This window comes from Neolamprologus multifasciatus, chromosome 22, assembly GCF_963576455.1.
Source record: "Neolamprologus multifasciatus chromosome 22, fNeoMul1.2, whole genome shotgun sequence".
NCBI classification, from domain to species: domain Eukaryota; kingdom Metazoa; phylum Chordata; class Actinopteri; order Cichliformes; family Cichlidae; genus Neolamprologus; species Neolamprologus multifasciatus.
Genome location: NC_140459.1, coordinates 28,858,372 through 28,871,764, shown reverse-complemented (window position 1 = coordinate 28,871,764; position 13,393 = coordinate 28,858,372). Strand labels below are relative to the sequence as shown.

General features: G+C 39.6%; 1 protein-coding gene across 1 annotated transcript; it reads right to left on the bottom strand.

Annotated features, from left to right (window-relative positions):
* Nucleotides 1–1,290: 1,290 nt before the first annotated feature.
* On the bottom strand, nucleotides 1,291–12,607 carry parp10 (poly(ADP-ribose) polymerase family member 10). The gene is made up of 11 exons (XM_085148755.1): nucleotides 12,480–12,607; nucleotides 11,273–11,448; nucleotides 8,416–8,652; nucleotides 7,977–8,207; nucleotides 6,845–7,902; nucleotides 6,521–6,733; nucleotides 5,523–5,628; nucleotides 4,448–5,449; nucleotides 3,175–3,308; nucleotides 2,918–3,092; nucleotides 1,291–2,844 (listed from the first exon to the last, which is right to left on the bottom strand). Exons 2-11 carry the CDS (start codon nucleotides 11,445–11,447, stop codon nucleotides 2,546–2,548), a joined length of 3,630 nt encoding a protein of 1,209 aa, XP_085004881.1. The 5' UTR covers nucleotide 11,448; nucleotides 12,480–12,607; the 3' UTR covers nucleotides 1,291–2,545.
* Nucleotides 12,608–13,393: the final 786 nt, after the last annotated feature.

Genomic DNA, 13,393 nt, shown 5'->3' with positions numbered 1-13,393 from the left:
GCCAACCACTCCAATGCACATTAGCGCCACCTATATTTAGCATTTTGATAGCAGCTGCTGTCTCAGAGTTACTTTGTGTGTGTAAAGATCTTAAACAAATGAAGAGTAAAGGGGGCAGAGCTTATCAGTCTGTGGCGCTAAGGCTTTGTAACAGTGTCCCTCTACAATTACATTTATTTAGCTGACTCTGTGGACTCTTTAAAAGTAGCTAAAATCTATTTTGTTTAATCAGGCTTTTTGTTGATTCTTTTACTGATTGTAATGTGTTCTGTATTTGATTTTTTTTTAAATTACATTTTAATGGCATTTAATTTTCTTATCTTACTCAATTTTGTTTACAGCATTTGTGCACACTTGTCAGTGAAAGACAGCTTCAAAAGCATTTCTTACTTGTTAAAGCCAGGTTTATCCCAGCAGAGTGCGCCAAGCGAGTCATTTTTTAAAATAGGTTTTGTCAATGAGTGTGTAGATCCCACATGTGTTACAGGTACATCACATAATGAGGATTCGTTGATATTGTGTGCTGCTCTCACCTTAACAATAAAATGTATAAGGAAACATAAATCAGAATACTTTATTGATCCCTAGGGGACATTATTTATTATTTATTTAAATAAATGTAAAGAAATATTACCACAAGTATTCGCTCGTGTACCTTTACAAACCATGAACTTGAGTGGCATCCCTTTATGATCGGTCTGCCCACAATTTGCAGCTATAAGAGCTTCAAGTCTTCTGGGAAGGCTTTTCACAGGGTTTGAGTTGTTGAGTTTAGGCTGAACTACTGTCGTTCCCAATTGCTTCCACTTTGTTTTAATACCACTAAAAGCTGACCGTGGAATATTTAGTAGTGAGAAGATTTCACGACTGGACTGGTTGCACAGGTGGCATCCTATCACGGTCTCATGCTGGTATTCACTGAGCTCCTGAAACGGACCCATTCCTTCACAAATCAAAGCCGTGTGCATGTGGTGCTTGATTTTATACACCTGTGGCCACGGAAGACCTAAATTCAATGATTTGGATTATACTGTAAACAGTGAGCAACTTTTTTTAAATATCGCCGGATTCCACACAACTTTCTCCTCAGGTGTGCTGTTACAGTACGAGGTGTGCTACGACAACCATCTCCGAAATACATTTAGCGTCTTTTTCATTCATCATGTGTCATGTAAAGTTATAAGATCAGCACATTCTGGACAACATGTGTGCAGATACTACAGATCTGTTTGTTATAGGTCAACAGTGGTCTAAGATCTACAAATAGGGTAAAAAACGACCATCAAACGCTTTCTCATTTAAAGTTTTATTTTTCGTATAAATGAAGTGGAGTTCTCTTAAAACTAAATATTCTTCATTAAAAACAACAAACATGATGCTAAAAACAAAAGACTTTTGTAGTAACTGTAAGTCTATCTAAATTAAACACAGCAAAAACCCAGGGCCAAAACTTTCCAGGATTTAATTAAAATCCAAGACTTGATCAGATAAGGATAAGCAGAAGAGAATGGATGAATGGATGGACTTCTTATGAGAGCACTTGGAAAAATGAAGGCACTGTAATTAAAATCAGGCTGTCTGTGCTCACTTCATTAAACAAGGATCAGCAGAAGTAGAGAGAAGACAATCAAAAACTATCACATGTTGTGCAACACACATACTGGAGCTCGCAGATCATTTTGGTTCAGAAAAACAGCAGCACACAGTCCGTGACGTGTGCAACAGCTGTGATGGATATACGGCTTTAAATTTTTAAGACAGAACATAGATCACGACACTCAAAACAAGACAGATTTATTTTTAATTTGACAAAGAATAAATGTTTTCAACCCAAGCCCACCTGTACGTGAAGATCACTGGCGTCCAGCTGTAGAGCAGTGGACCACACACCTCTACTTTTCTTTTTTTTGCTCTTATTTTGCCCACACTTAAGTTTTATTCTTGCACAGCCAAAAGAAAGAAAAAAAAACCCTCAAATAACTTAACCCAAACATAAAACTAAATAGGGGTCATATTCTTGTATTATCAGATGTGACTCATTCACAATAACCTCATACTGATAGAAGCAGGCAGACAGGGGTGCATGTTGTACTGTCAGCAAAAATGTGTCTTCCACTTATAGGAATACAATGACATTAACAGAGGAAAAGCCAGGCTAATATTAACTGGAGTGTGGGAGTGATGCCAGTGAGAACCAAATCGACTATTACAAGTCAAATGTCACGCAATAAGTGCTGTCTATGTAAAGCTGCGGCACAATGAGCTGTAAATGTGCTGAAAGGGCATGTTTAAGGTTACTGAATGAAAACTGGCTTGTTGGGTTCAGTCGCTTGATTCCTTTTAATTACATTACAACATAGTGAGAAAATCAAAGAGGGGAAACGATCAACAGAGAAGCACTTCATGGGTTTGATCACGGCTGATCAAATGATTACACCTTAGCCCTTTATAAACCAAAATTGCTTTTTAAACTGAAGGCAGAAACATTAAAGCATCAGCAGTCTGCTCTCTCTAAATTTCATCGCCGGCATCTAATCCATTCTCCTCAGCGGTGGATTCTCTGGCATGTGATGAGATATTCTGGAAAAGCTTGTGTGTCGTTGAAAATGACAAACATCGACGGCTTGGTAATGTTATCAGTCACGCTGTCGTATCTGAGGGGGATATCTCCTGTCTCCTTCAGCGGGGCCGTCTTTATCGAATGGCAGCCTTTGGTGTAGTCTCCCGTTAGAACTTTGGACACAAAAATAAACTTGTATCCATCCGCGTTTGGGGGGGAATACTGATCCTGGACCGATAGAGCCGAGTTCACAGCAAAATAGACCCCCTGACCGTAGACGGTGGCTGCATGGAGAAACCAGAACATCAGAAGATGTGACAAAACCTGATGTAAACAAGACAAAGAAAGCCAGCGTACCATTCTTTCCACAGAAGCTTCTGTTGAAGCCATGGACACATATCTCCTTGACGCTGCTCTCGCTCGTGCCGTGGTACAGGGTGCGCTCGATCTGCGGGTAGGTGGCGCGCTGCAATACGCTGGCCTTCTTAAGCTTGTACTGATTGTACAACAGCTTGTTCATGAGCTTCTCAACCTGCAAACCAAACAAAAATGATTGTAGTCATCACTAAAGCCACAGTCAGCTGCTGCAAAAAAGACAGAGCTCAACGTTTCACCTGTATGATTCGGATTTTGCTGTGGTATTCCTGAATGGTCTCGTAGAATTGCTTCACCACGTTCTGGAATTCATCAGATTCCTCGTCCACTTTGGTTGCTTCAGGGAAGTTTGATAGCACGGAGTAGTCATCTTCTGTTAAACAAAAGCATTATTTCAGTTTTTTAAATGATTCGTATTATTTAATAAAATAAACAGGGAGCTGCAAAACTGATGCAAGTGGAAAAACTAACTAACATACATCAATGACAAGAAATGCAAGCCTCCACCAAGGCAGCTCGCTCTCTTTGGCGGTATTTCACTTTGAAGGGATCAGTTTATTTTGTATATATTTATTGTTTTTTTTGTTCTTTTTTAATTATACCACAAACAAAGACAGGACAATTTTAAGCAGAGCTTTAAAGGTAAAGAGATTGTTTTTTGAATATTTGAGCTTTCATGACTTTGCAGATAAGGTCAGACGTCCAAAGTAATGTGATATTTAGAATCCCCATATATAATTCCCTATGTGCCCATATGCTGTCAATATAAACAGCAGCAATAAGAACCATAGTTTTAAATAGCTCTATACAGCATTATTATCATTTTGACCTTCGGATTAATCTAGTGACAATGTTGAAAATACACACCACGTTTATAAGAATAATAACTTCTAAGTCTTAAGGCTTTTACTTTATTTCTGACTAATAAATCATGAAGTTGACCTTGAAGACCTTGGTGGATATAAGCCTAATTTTAACAGATTGCTAACATGACTCTACACTCTACACCCATACAAAGTTTTATCAGAATTCAACTACAGCTAACTACAAATACACCTAATATTCCTCACAGACAACTTTAAGGGCTAAAAACCAAAGCCAACATTCCTCTAATGGCCAAAAATGAGTCTGGCTGCAAAAGCAGATAAATCTCTAAAACTGCTGTGTCAAAAAGTTCTGTCTCTATAGTATCCAAATGGACAGTTTTATAACAACTGTCCATTTGGATACTGTTAAAGCTTCAATTATTGGTGTGCTGACACCAATTGTGTATTGTGGCCATTAGCTGTTTGCTGGGCTTAACCTCAGCTAATTGGAGTCACTGAACCTGAACTCACACAATATTTGTGCTACTGCAGCACCTTTAATGAAGTTATATGAAAAATCATGTGGCCTGTTGTGTGATATAGCATAAGATAGCTGATGACATTTTTGACTTGCTAATCATTTTGTCTCTTTCACGGCCCCACACGCAGCACCATTCCACAATAGGCTTAATAAATCCCACTTTACCTTGTACACTGTCACCTAAATCGTCTAATTCGAGCAACTTCCTGGAGATCTGCGCTGATTTCCCCGAAGCGATGTTGTGTTCTTGCATCTTCTCAAAGTTGATTGTGTGTGGCTGATTGTCTAGCAAGATGTCAACCTTCTTCAGCTTCTTTCTAAAGGCATTCTCAATGAACACTGTGGCTTCGGGAGAATAAGGAGCAGTGACGGAGGAGATTGGGTCGTGCCACAACCACTGCACAGTATTCAGGATTTCCCGTTCTGATACAGAATTGGAGATTTTCTCCAGAAGCAGCTTAACATCACACACAGCTCCCAACACAAAGTCTTTGAAACCAGATACGGTGATTATGGTCCCTTGAATCTGGATCTCAACTGCATGTTTCCTCTTGATAACATCCAGACATGTCTTGTAGTACTCTGACATATTCCTCAAGTTCCTGTGCTCTATTTTCTCCTCAACCTGTCTCTGGCTCACCTTCTTACCAAAGGCTATGTCCACCCGAATCAAGTCACAGTTATAGCCTGCAAACACAAATAACTGGATGGTGTTGGCTGCTTCAATTGCATCTTTCAGGGGAATATTGATATTAGCCTTCTTTGGCTGGTGCACCTGGGGTGTCTCATCAGCCCCATTAGAAGAGCTTTCTTTCTGGCTCATATTCCTGGACAACTCCAAGGCTTTCTGCAGCTGCTCCTCTTCGTCCTCCGGGGTCCAGTGGCTCGACTCCATGGAGTACTGGATAGCTAAAGACAGCTGGGCCTCTTCCTCCAGATCGCTAGAATGGCCCAGAGCTCCATTATTGAAGAATAAGCCGCTCGCAGTGTTCTGATCTGAGTCAACAGCTGTCACATCGGAGTCCTGGTCCATCAGGCTGCTTGGGTCATCTGACGCCGTGTACAGGTCTACGTTATCCATGTTTTCCTGCTGGTCTGAAGTGGGCACACTGTGCACCAGTCTCTCATCAATAACCGAGACTATTTTCTTCGCCTCCTCTAAAAGACCTGCAAAGAGTTAAATGCACAGTTTAAGCTGCATAGAACTGACAGATACCTGCAAAGAAACCAAAGATGCTACCTCCATTTGAAGCATCAATTTGCATTGAATCTGACTTCAACTCCTGCGCAGACATTTTCGGGAAGTTTTTGTGAAACATCATCTGCCACGCAGCTTCAAAGATGTCCTGGAATAAATAAAACATTTGCATGATTTAGTTCCAACTTAATGTTAAATGACTTACAACTTCAAAAGACATCCTTAGTAAGACAACACACTATATGAGTAGTTTTGTATATCTGGACATTTTAGTTAAAAATTCCAGAGCAAGCGTTAAACAATCTTAAATATATCTTCAAATTCTTTGGGTTGATCTGTTGTGAAGGGCAGCTTTTACCAGCCAAGAGCTATCATTAAATTTTTTTTATCTCCCAAAGATTTACTGGATTTAAACCTGCTTACATCTATTTATCATTCTCAGCTGGACTATTGTAACTCACAGGATATAGGGCTGCTTATTTTCAGCCTTTTTTAAAAGCTATAAGAACGACAACACATCACTTCTGGTCTGGTAGAACTGAACAGCCTGCCAGCAAAACACTGAACAGATTTTATTTGTATTGTAAGCCCTCCATGGATCAGCTGCAAAAACAGATTATGCATCCACTGTCAACATTTTCTTACTGCCCTTTTATTAATTAATCATTTCTATTTGCAGACGTCTTATATTTTAAATCTTTTGTTGATTTACTCTTATTCTGTTTCATTATTTCATAGATCTCTGCTCACCTCACATTGGTTACATTTTCTGTCATTTGGATTTCATGTTTAGTGGTTGACTTAGTCTTATACACTACATATTCAGTGTTGTCTTATTCTGTATATTTTTGCATAACTAGAACATTATTCCAGCAATGTGGGAAACGACGACTACTACTAAAAATAAAGTCAAGCCTTGAGGTATAAAAATCAGAAACAACCACCTACAAATCTGTCAAGATAAGAGGAAGCAGTTTACTTTAAAAGCACAGAAAAACACATATGATTACAGAAACAAGCTTAATTTCTTCCATCATTACCTGGTGAGGCAGGGGCTTCCAGGGCACATATTTGGGGCTGATGTAGACACAAAACTTTGCCTCCATCTCATTCAGAATGCTCTGACACTCCTTTTCACCTAAAAACCGGGCCACTCCTGGAGTGTTTGCTGTGATGGTTCTAGTGCAGATTGAAGAAACTACACCTTGCAGCACCTCCTCTGCCATTTGGCAAGCAACAACGTGGCCGTGGATCTGTCAGGTACATCCACACACACGTAAAAATATAATTTATAAACACTCTGAATTTAATGACGTTTACACCGCTACAGTCGTGAAGCCTTTACATGCGATTCTGATACACACCTTTAAGCCACAATTATCCTCAGCCTCTAGTGGAAAAATAGACACTTGGTCCATGTCAGCCAAGAGCTGATGACAGTGGATCTGAATGTACTTCAGCACGCCCGGCTCCATAGAGATGACCGTCTCCCTTTCAATGGGTGTAGTCAGAAACTGCATGATGGCGGCCTGCTTCTCATTCTCCATCCCCGTCAGAGTCCAAACATCAATATTCCCTCCTCGTTCTGACACCTTTACAGAGCAGAAACTCAGAGTCTGCAGGAACTCTGACCACTCTCTGCAATACAGCATGCACTCATTTTCCTGGTCCGCCAGCAAGCTGAAGTAACACACTTGGGATTTTAAAAAGCTGCACGCCTTTTTAGCCGAGTCCTGGGCTAGAGACGTTACGGTAATATTAGAGTCTGATACAGTGTACAGAGTAGAGGAGCCACTTTGTGTCATGGCTTGTAGAAGCCGTTCCTTTACATCTTTTCTGGCAAGAAATTGAGCCTTTTCCAGCTCAAGGGTGAAATGAGCCTCTGCTATGTTACAGAGAAAGTCCATGATGGTTTGTTTAACCTGCTCTGCCTGTGCTCTATCAGGTCCTTCAATGTAAACACCATCGTCTTTAGTTTGGATAATAACATTCGGGTTCGTGTTCTTGATGTCCTTTTGAATGGTACTATGCTGAAACAAAGCATGTTTCCCTGGGTCTGTGAGAGCAATATGACATGTTATTGTATCTGAATCATCACTTTGATCCTCCATGACTTCCTCTGCCTCCTCTTCTTTCACCTCCTCTACCTCCACCTCCTCTACCTTTGTTGGTAGAGGAGGTGAAGCAGCAACGGGCTCCAAAGCCATTTCACTTGGGGGTTGATTGCTGGAACTGGCTGCCGTGGGAGGACTCGTCTGCATCTCAATATCATTCACCTCCTCAGAGTTCTCAGTTGTGTCTTGGCTTGTCTCAACTTCTTGCAATGTTTTACTTTCTACAGGTACAAGAAAATCGAAGTAGGGCTTCACTGAGAGCTCAGCACCCTCAAGTTTGTGTGGGAGAGCCATGACAGCATCCACAGCTGTTCAAGGAAAAACAAATATTTTCAGAAAACAAAGCACACACGTTTTAAAGGTTACAGTGTGTAAAACTTACATTCATAGTTACAGAAGGACACCTTTGCTGTACTCTCTGACAGCACGATGACCTCCTTTACGTCCTGGTTCCCACCGCGACTGCTCTCAAAGTACAAAGTAACGTGGTCCGGAGTGGTTCCAGGGTGCAGATTCTCCACTAAGATTGAGTCGGGTTGTTCAACCTGTTCCACGGTTACTTGAGCCCCATCAAGTGTCCTCTTAGAGATTTGTTTGCTAAGTGTTTGGAAATCTGTAATATGAAAAACATATTTCAGTCAGGACCACTACACTGCACCAATCCATCATGTAGAATTTGAATTATTTCACAAGCGGCCTGCTACTACAAAAACAGGAAGAATCCATGGACCAAAGTCATTAAGATTCACTATCTGGAGACTATGAAGGTCTAAATCAACTCTTTGTTTTTAAGAAAAATTAAAGATATGCATTCAGTCGACCTGTTGCGAGCGGTTCGTGGAACTGAATGAGGATCAAATCTCTCCCTGGTGAGGGATACAGAGAGTAGTCTTCCTGTCCCATTGTGTTCTCCACGTAGAGCTCTATCATCTCTGTGTCGGTGTTGCGGTTGATCCCCCGCAGCAGGAGTTTGCGCGGGTCCTTTGAGGCAGGCTTTCTCACACTCAGCTCAGCATTATGCAGAACGTGGTGCCCTTTAGACAGCACTCGGGCTGCGACTAAAAATGAGTGGAGCGGAAAGAAAAGAATTAGTATACAGTAAATATTTGGCACCGTTTATATCTGTTGTCTTGAATTAAAATGTTTTTTTGAACACAACAAGGTTTTGGTTCTACTCAAGTGCTTCTTACTATAAAGAGAGATGTTTACAAGTTTTTAAACAGTCAGGTCATTGACTGTCAGGTCACAGGTCATTATACAGGCCAGCGTTTTTTAACCGAGTCTTCAACAAATTTGCAGGATGACATTTTGTCTTACACAGCATCAAGATGATTCTCTCCATCCTAACTCTGGGAGACTATTTAAGTGTTGACAGTGGTGCTGCACTGCATGCTTAAGTTGTTTCTACACAGATATATTATCTACGTTTATTGGTATTTACAGAAATTAGACTACAAATAGGGCAGAGAAATATAGCGCCTAATAATAGTGAGTTAATGAAACGGGGATAATATTTGTGGTCGATCTGATTAGAGATTCACTCACATTTCTACCCAAGCGATCATCACAGTACTCGGACATTTAGCAAAGGGAAAAAGGCCGTAGTGCAGCAGTGCTGAGACAGGTCTGTACCAATTTTTTATGAGGAAGAGTGACCACACAATCTAAATCACTTCTAAGCTTGCACTCCATGATAGAATATTTCTAAGGCAGCAGCTCAAGTCTGTGAATACATGCTCTGGACAATATGCTGTGTTCTGTGCCAACCTAAAAATGGCACTGCAGAGGAAAGCCATCGGCCAGCACAGTGATACGTGGACAGCTTGAGCCTGTTTGGGGTCCAAGGTGAAGTTTTGAATTGAGTGAAAAGAAATATCTATCGTTAATTAATACAAATAATCAGCTCAGCTCTGTGTTGTTCACACACAGAAAATGTACAATTTAAAGAAAAATATTGCCTGATTTTGAATTTGATGTCGGCAACATGCCTCAGCAGTTGGACTTTGGGGAGAGGATTGTTCTCCCACTCTTATCTGATATAGGATTTTAGCAGCTAACAGCTATGTCACAGTTGTTTTGTTTCATGATGCTCCAAATGCTTTAAGAAGGTGAAAGGTCAGGACAGCAGGCAGGCCAGTTCAGCACAAAGCCATGCTGTTGTTATCTTAGTGAAATTATAAAGGCCTTCCCTGAAAAAGACGTCTAAATGAAATAATAGATGTGAAATCTCTACATAACTTTCAGCTGCAAACCCATGGGTATGATGCATCCCCACACCATCAGAGACGCAGCCTTTTAACGGGGCACAGATAAAGATTCTGATGGTTTCTCTCTGGAGGAAGCATCCGTGTTTTCTAAAATGTATTTCAAAGCGTGATTCATCTGACCACAGGACAGTTTTCTCTCAGTCGGTTTTATATGACCTTTGGCCACGAGAAGATGGTGACTTCTGGAATCCCTGAAAGAGACCATGGGGGGATTCAGACTCATGCCTGTTTTTAATGCAGTGCTGAATGAGGGCCTGAAGATCACAGACATCCAAGATTGATTTTTCTGAAATATGTGAGAAAATCAATCTTGGATGGCCTTCCTTTAATGATATTATGTGAATAAGGTGATTAGATATTGCAGTTTTAAAAACTGTGGATTACAATTAAACCACAATTTGTAGAAGCAGTTTTTTGCAGACTGGTGAGCCTCTGCATATCGTTGCTTCTGAGAAACTGCCTCTCTTTCGAAATCCAATCATGTCACTGCAAATAAACCTAATTAAGTCCAAAATGTTCTTACAGCCTTTTCTTTTCAGTTCCACTTACTTTTCCAGCCTTTTGTTGCTCCCAACTTCCAACTTTGTTAAAAGAAGAGGAAATGCTACACTGTAACATGTCCTGGCTTTTTTGAGATGTGTTGCTGTGGTCCCTATTTTTCAGAACTCCCTTGATTCGCCTATAATTTTTCTTTAAAAAAGTACATTTTCTCAGTTTGATATGTTTTCTGTGTTCTGCTGTGAATAAAATATGATGATCAGATTTGCAGATCACTGCATTCATTCACCCCCACTGTTTTGGAATTGGGATTGTATTACTACTAACATAGTTGTAGTAGCAGGATTTTGCTGTTGATATGGAGCTCATTATGAACTATTTTGTATCCAACTGGTACTAATGATTATAAAGCAGAACTGTATTAAGTCATTATGTTCAGTATAGCTTAATCTACTAGTTATTTCCTCTGCTGTCTAATTAGTTCTGAATATACAGTGGTGTGAAAATGTGTTTCATTTCCTAGTGTTTTGTCACACTTTCATGTTTCAGATGATCAAACAATTTTTTACATTAGATAAAGATAAACTGAGTAAGTACAAAACACAGTTTTTAAATGATGATTTCATTGATTAATTCAGAAAAGTTATCTAAACCTACCTGATCCTTTGTGAAAAAGTAATTGCCCGTCTTTTAAAATCATGAATTAGTGTGATTAACCACAGCTAATTAATCTGAAGCAGTAAAAGTCTGAAAGCTCAGAAATAAAACTTTTCAAATCACTCAAAATATGAAGGGAAAGTCCCTTTTCTCTTAGCTGGTCCTTTTTAAGGGGACTATAAGTGAAAAAATCCTTTATGTAAGAAATTTGGAAAAAAGACGAGAAACAAATGATTGTCTGTTCACAATGACTTGCCTGCTGCATCTTCAAACACGACTATGGCACGGTCGCCATCCTTCACCACAGATACAAGTGGACCTCCACCAGAGCGCCGCTTGTTCTCAAAATATAAAGACAGAAGCTCTTCATCCACTCCTACAGGCACCTCCGACACCTCCAACGTCCTGTCCTCCACTCTTTCACCAGGCATCCTAAACAAAAAAAGAGAATCATATTTTATTTGTCTGTCAAAACAATGCCAAAGATTTGTTTGTTCCAGCTTTTCAACTGTGAGGACTTCATATTTCATATTGACTTTGTCTTCATAAATGCTCCAAAATGATGGAATTATGTTATGGTACTGCTTTATGACATTAACACAAATCAAACAATAATGGAAGAATCAAATATCAAGGACAAATACACAATATTATATACTGCAACAATATTAATAACAAAGTACAGCTGTGACAGTTACTGCAGTAGTGCAGCTGCACACATGGCCCCACCATGTAGGTAAACAAGTACAGTACTGGGATGAAGACAAAAGAGCATAAAGTTTCACGTCTGTCTATTACAAGTGGCATATGAAGCAGCTATTATCGACACATGTCACGGTTTCTGTTTTGCAATAACGTGTTAATAAAGTTTTAAACTGTCACTTTTAAACCTGTAAACATGGAAGAAAAGGCGAAACCAGGAAATCAGGAGGAGGCAAGCCTGCAGTTATAAAGGAATCTGTAGTCGCTACTTTTTCTTTATATTATAATTATATAGCTTACTTTGACAGATAGTTGGAAATTAGTCATAGTTTAGCTTGACAGTTTTGAGCAGAGACAGCTTTAAAGTGGTGAATTTGTGTTTAAAATGCGATGGCTGCTATCGAGTATGAGCCTGTCGTGTCAGTGATTATGGCCTACATAGCACTGCTCGTAGCTACCTTACAGGAAGCCCGGCCTTTACATAATTTTAAGCACCAAAATGCCGTGCTGCTGTTTTTAAATTAGCTACACAGAACATATTCCTTAGTCTGACAATAAGCGTCACAGCAGCGCACTTTTTTTTACTGCGTAGTTAACCTAAAGTTTATGTACAGCACGCTGTCATTTTGCTAACTGGAAAGTGAAACTAGCGGCTACAGCTGCCATGTTCAGTCACTGAAGCTATTGTTAGTCGCAAAAGCTATTTATGCTAGCGACAGAATAAACTGTTATGTTTTCACACAGCTTTTAGCTCTGCTTACCTGTTCTACAACAACATTTGCTCTCAAAGCTAGAAGAGTTGAACTGTCGACTCTGAAGACTTCCTTGTTGTGCTGCTTGTTGAACGTCGGGTGGCGTCATCAGCTCAACGTGTTAAAGGGCCAACGCAACTTTGTGAGAGTTGACAGCATCGGGCAGTTTTAAGGGAATAGTATGGAGTTTGGTATACATTCGTTTGGTTTTCTTTCTTCTTTTTAAGAAGATTTGTAGTGAAAATCAGATAAGGGTATCATTGCAAATGTTAACTTTGATTACTCAAACATCATGTAGGAGTATGTCATGGATAATATGTACTAATTTGTAAATAAAGGGACATCATTAACTATTAATAAAGACAAATATTAGTGCAGTACTGCAGTATATTTATAACTAACTGTGCAGCTCATTCTTTTTCTCTTGACAATACTCTTTAAATACTCTTTAAATATGAAACACATTTTGGGGCCAACTTAAAAGAAAGGCAGATGTGAAATGTAAAAGTGAGGTCAGAGGTCAAATGTGACATTATATTTGGATGCAAGCTATAATGTTATATTTTGAATCCCCATATACCAATCATTTCCTAAATGTTGCCAATACAAACAGTCTATAGACAGATAAGTTACTGCTTTTTAATCCATATGTATCCTTCTGTATACAACTTAATTGATGGACCTCTCGAGTTTCTATAGTTCATTTCTGTGCATGTGTGGATTGGATGGGTTGTTACGTCTGTGAAGGTTCTCAGTTATTCAGGTCATGGTAATCTAAGGAGCTTGGAAAGAAAAGTGACTGGACTTTGAGTTTCTTGAAGACATTTCACTTCTCATTCAAGAAGCTTCTTGAGTTCTAAGACCAATTGGTGGAGTCTCATGTAAATCTCATTTGATTATGCAGATGATCAATAGTGGGTCAA

Coding starts and splice junctions, on each gene's coding strand:
- parp10 (XM_085148755.1), bottom strand. CDS start 11,447: ATGCCTGGTGAAAGAGTGGAGGACAGGACGTTGGAGGTGTCGGAGGTG. Junction 7,903..7,976: donor GTCCTTCTGTAACTATGAAT/GTAAGTTTTACA, acceptor TTCCTTGAACAG/CTGTGGATGCTGTCATGGCT. Junction 6,734..6,844: donor AGGATAATTGTGGCTTAAAG/GTGTGTATCAGA, acceptor TGTACCTGACAG/ATCCACGGCCACGTTGTTGC.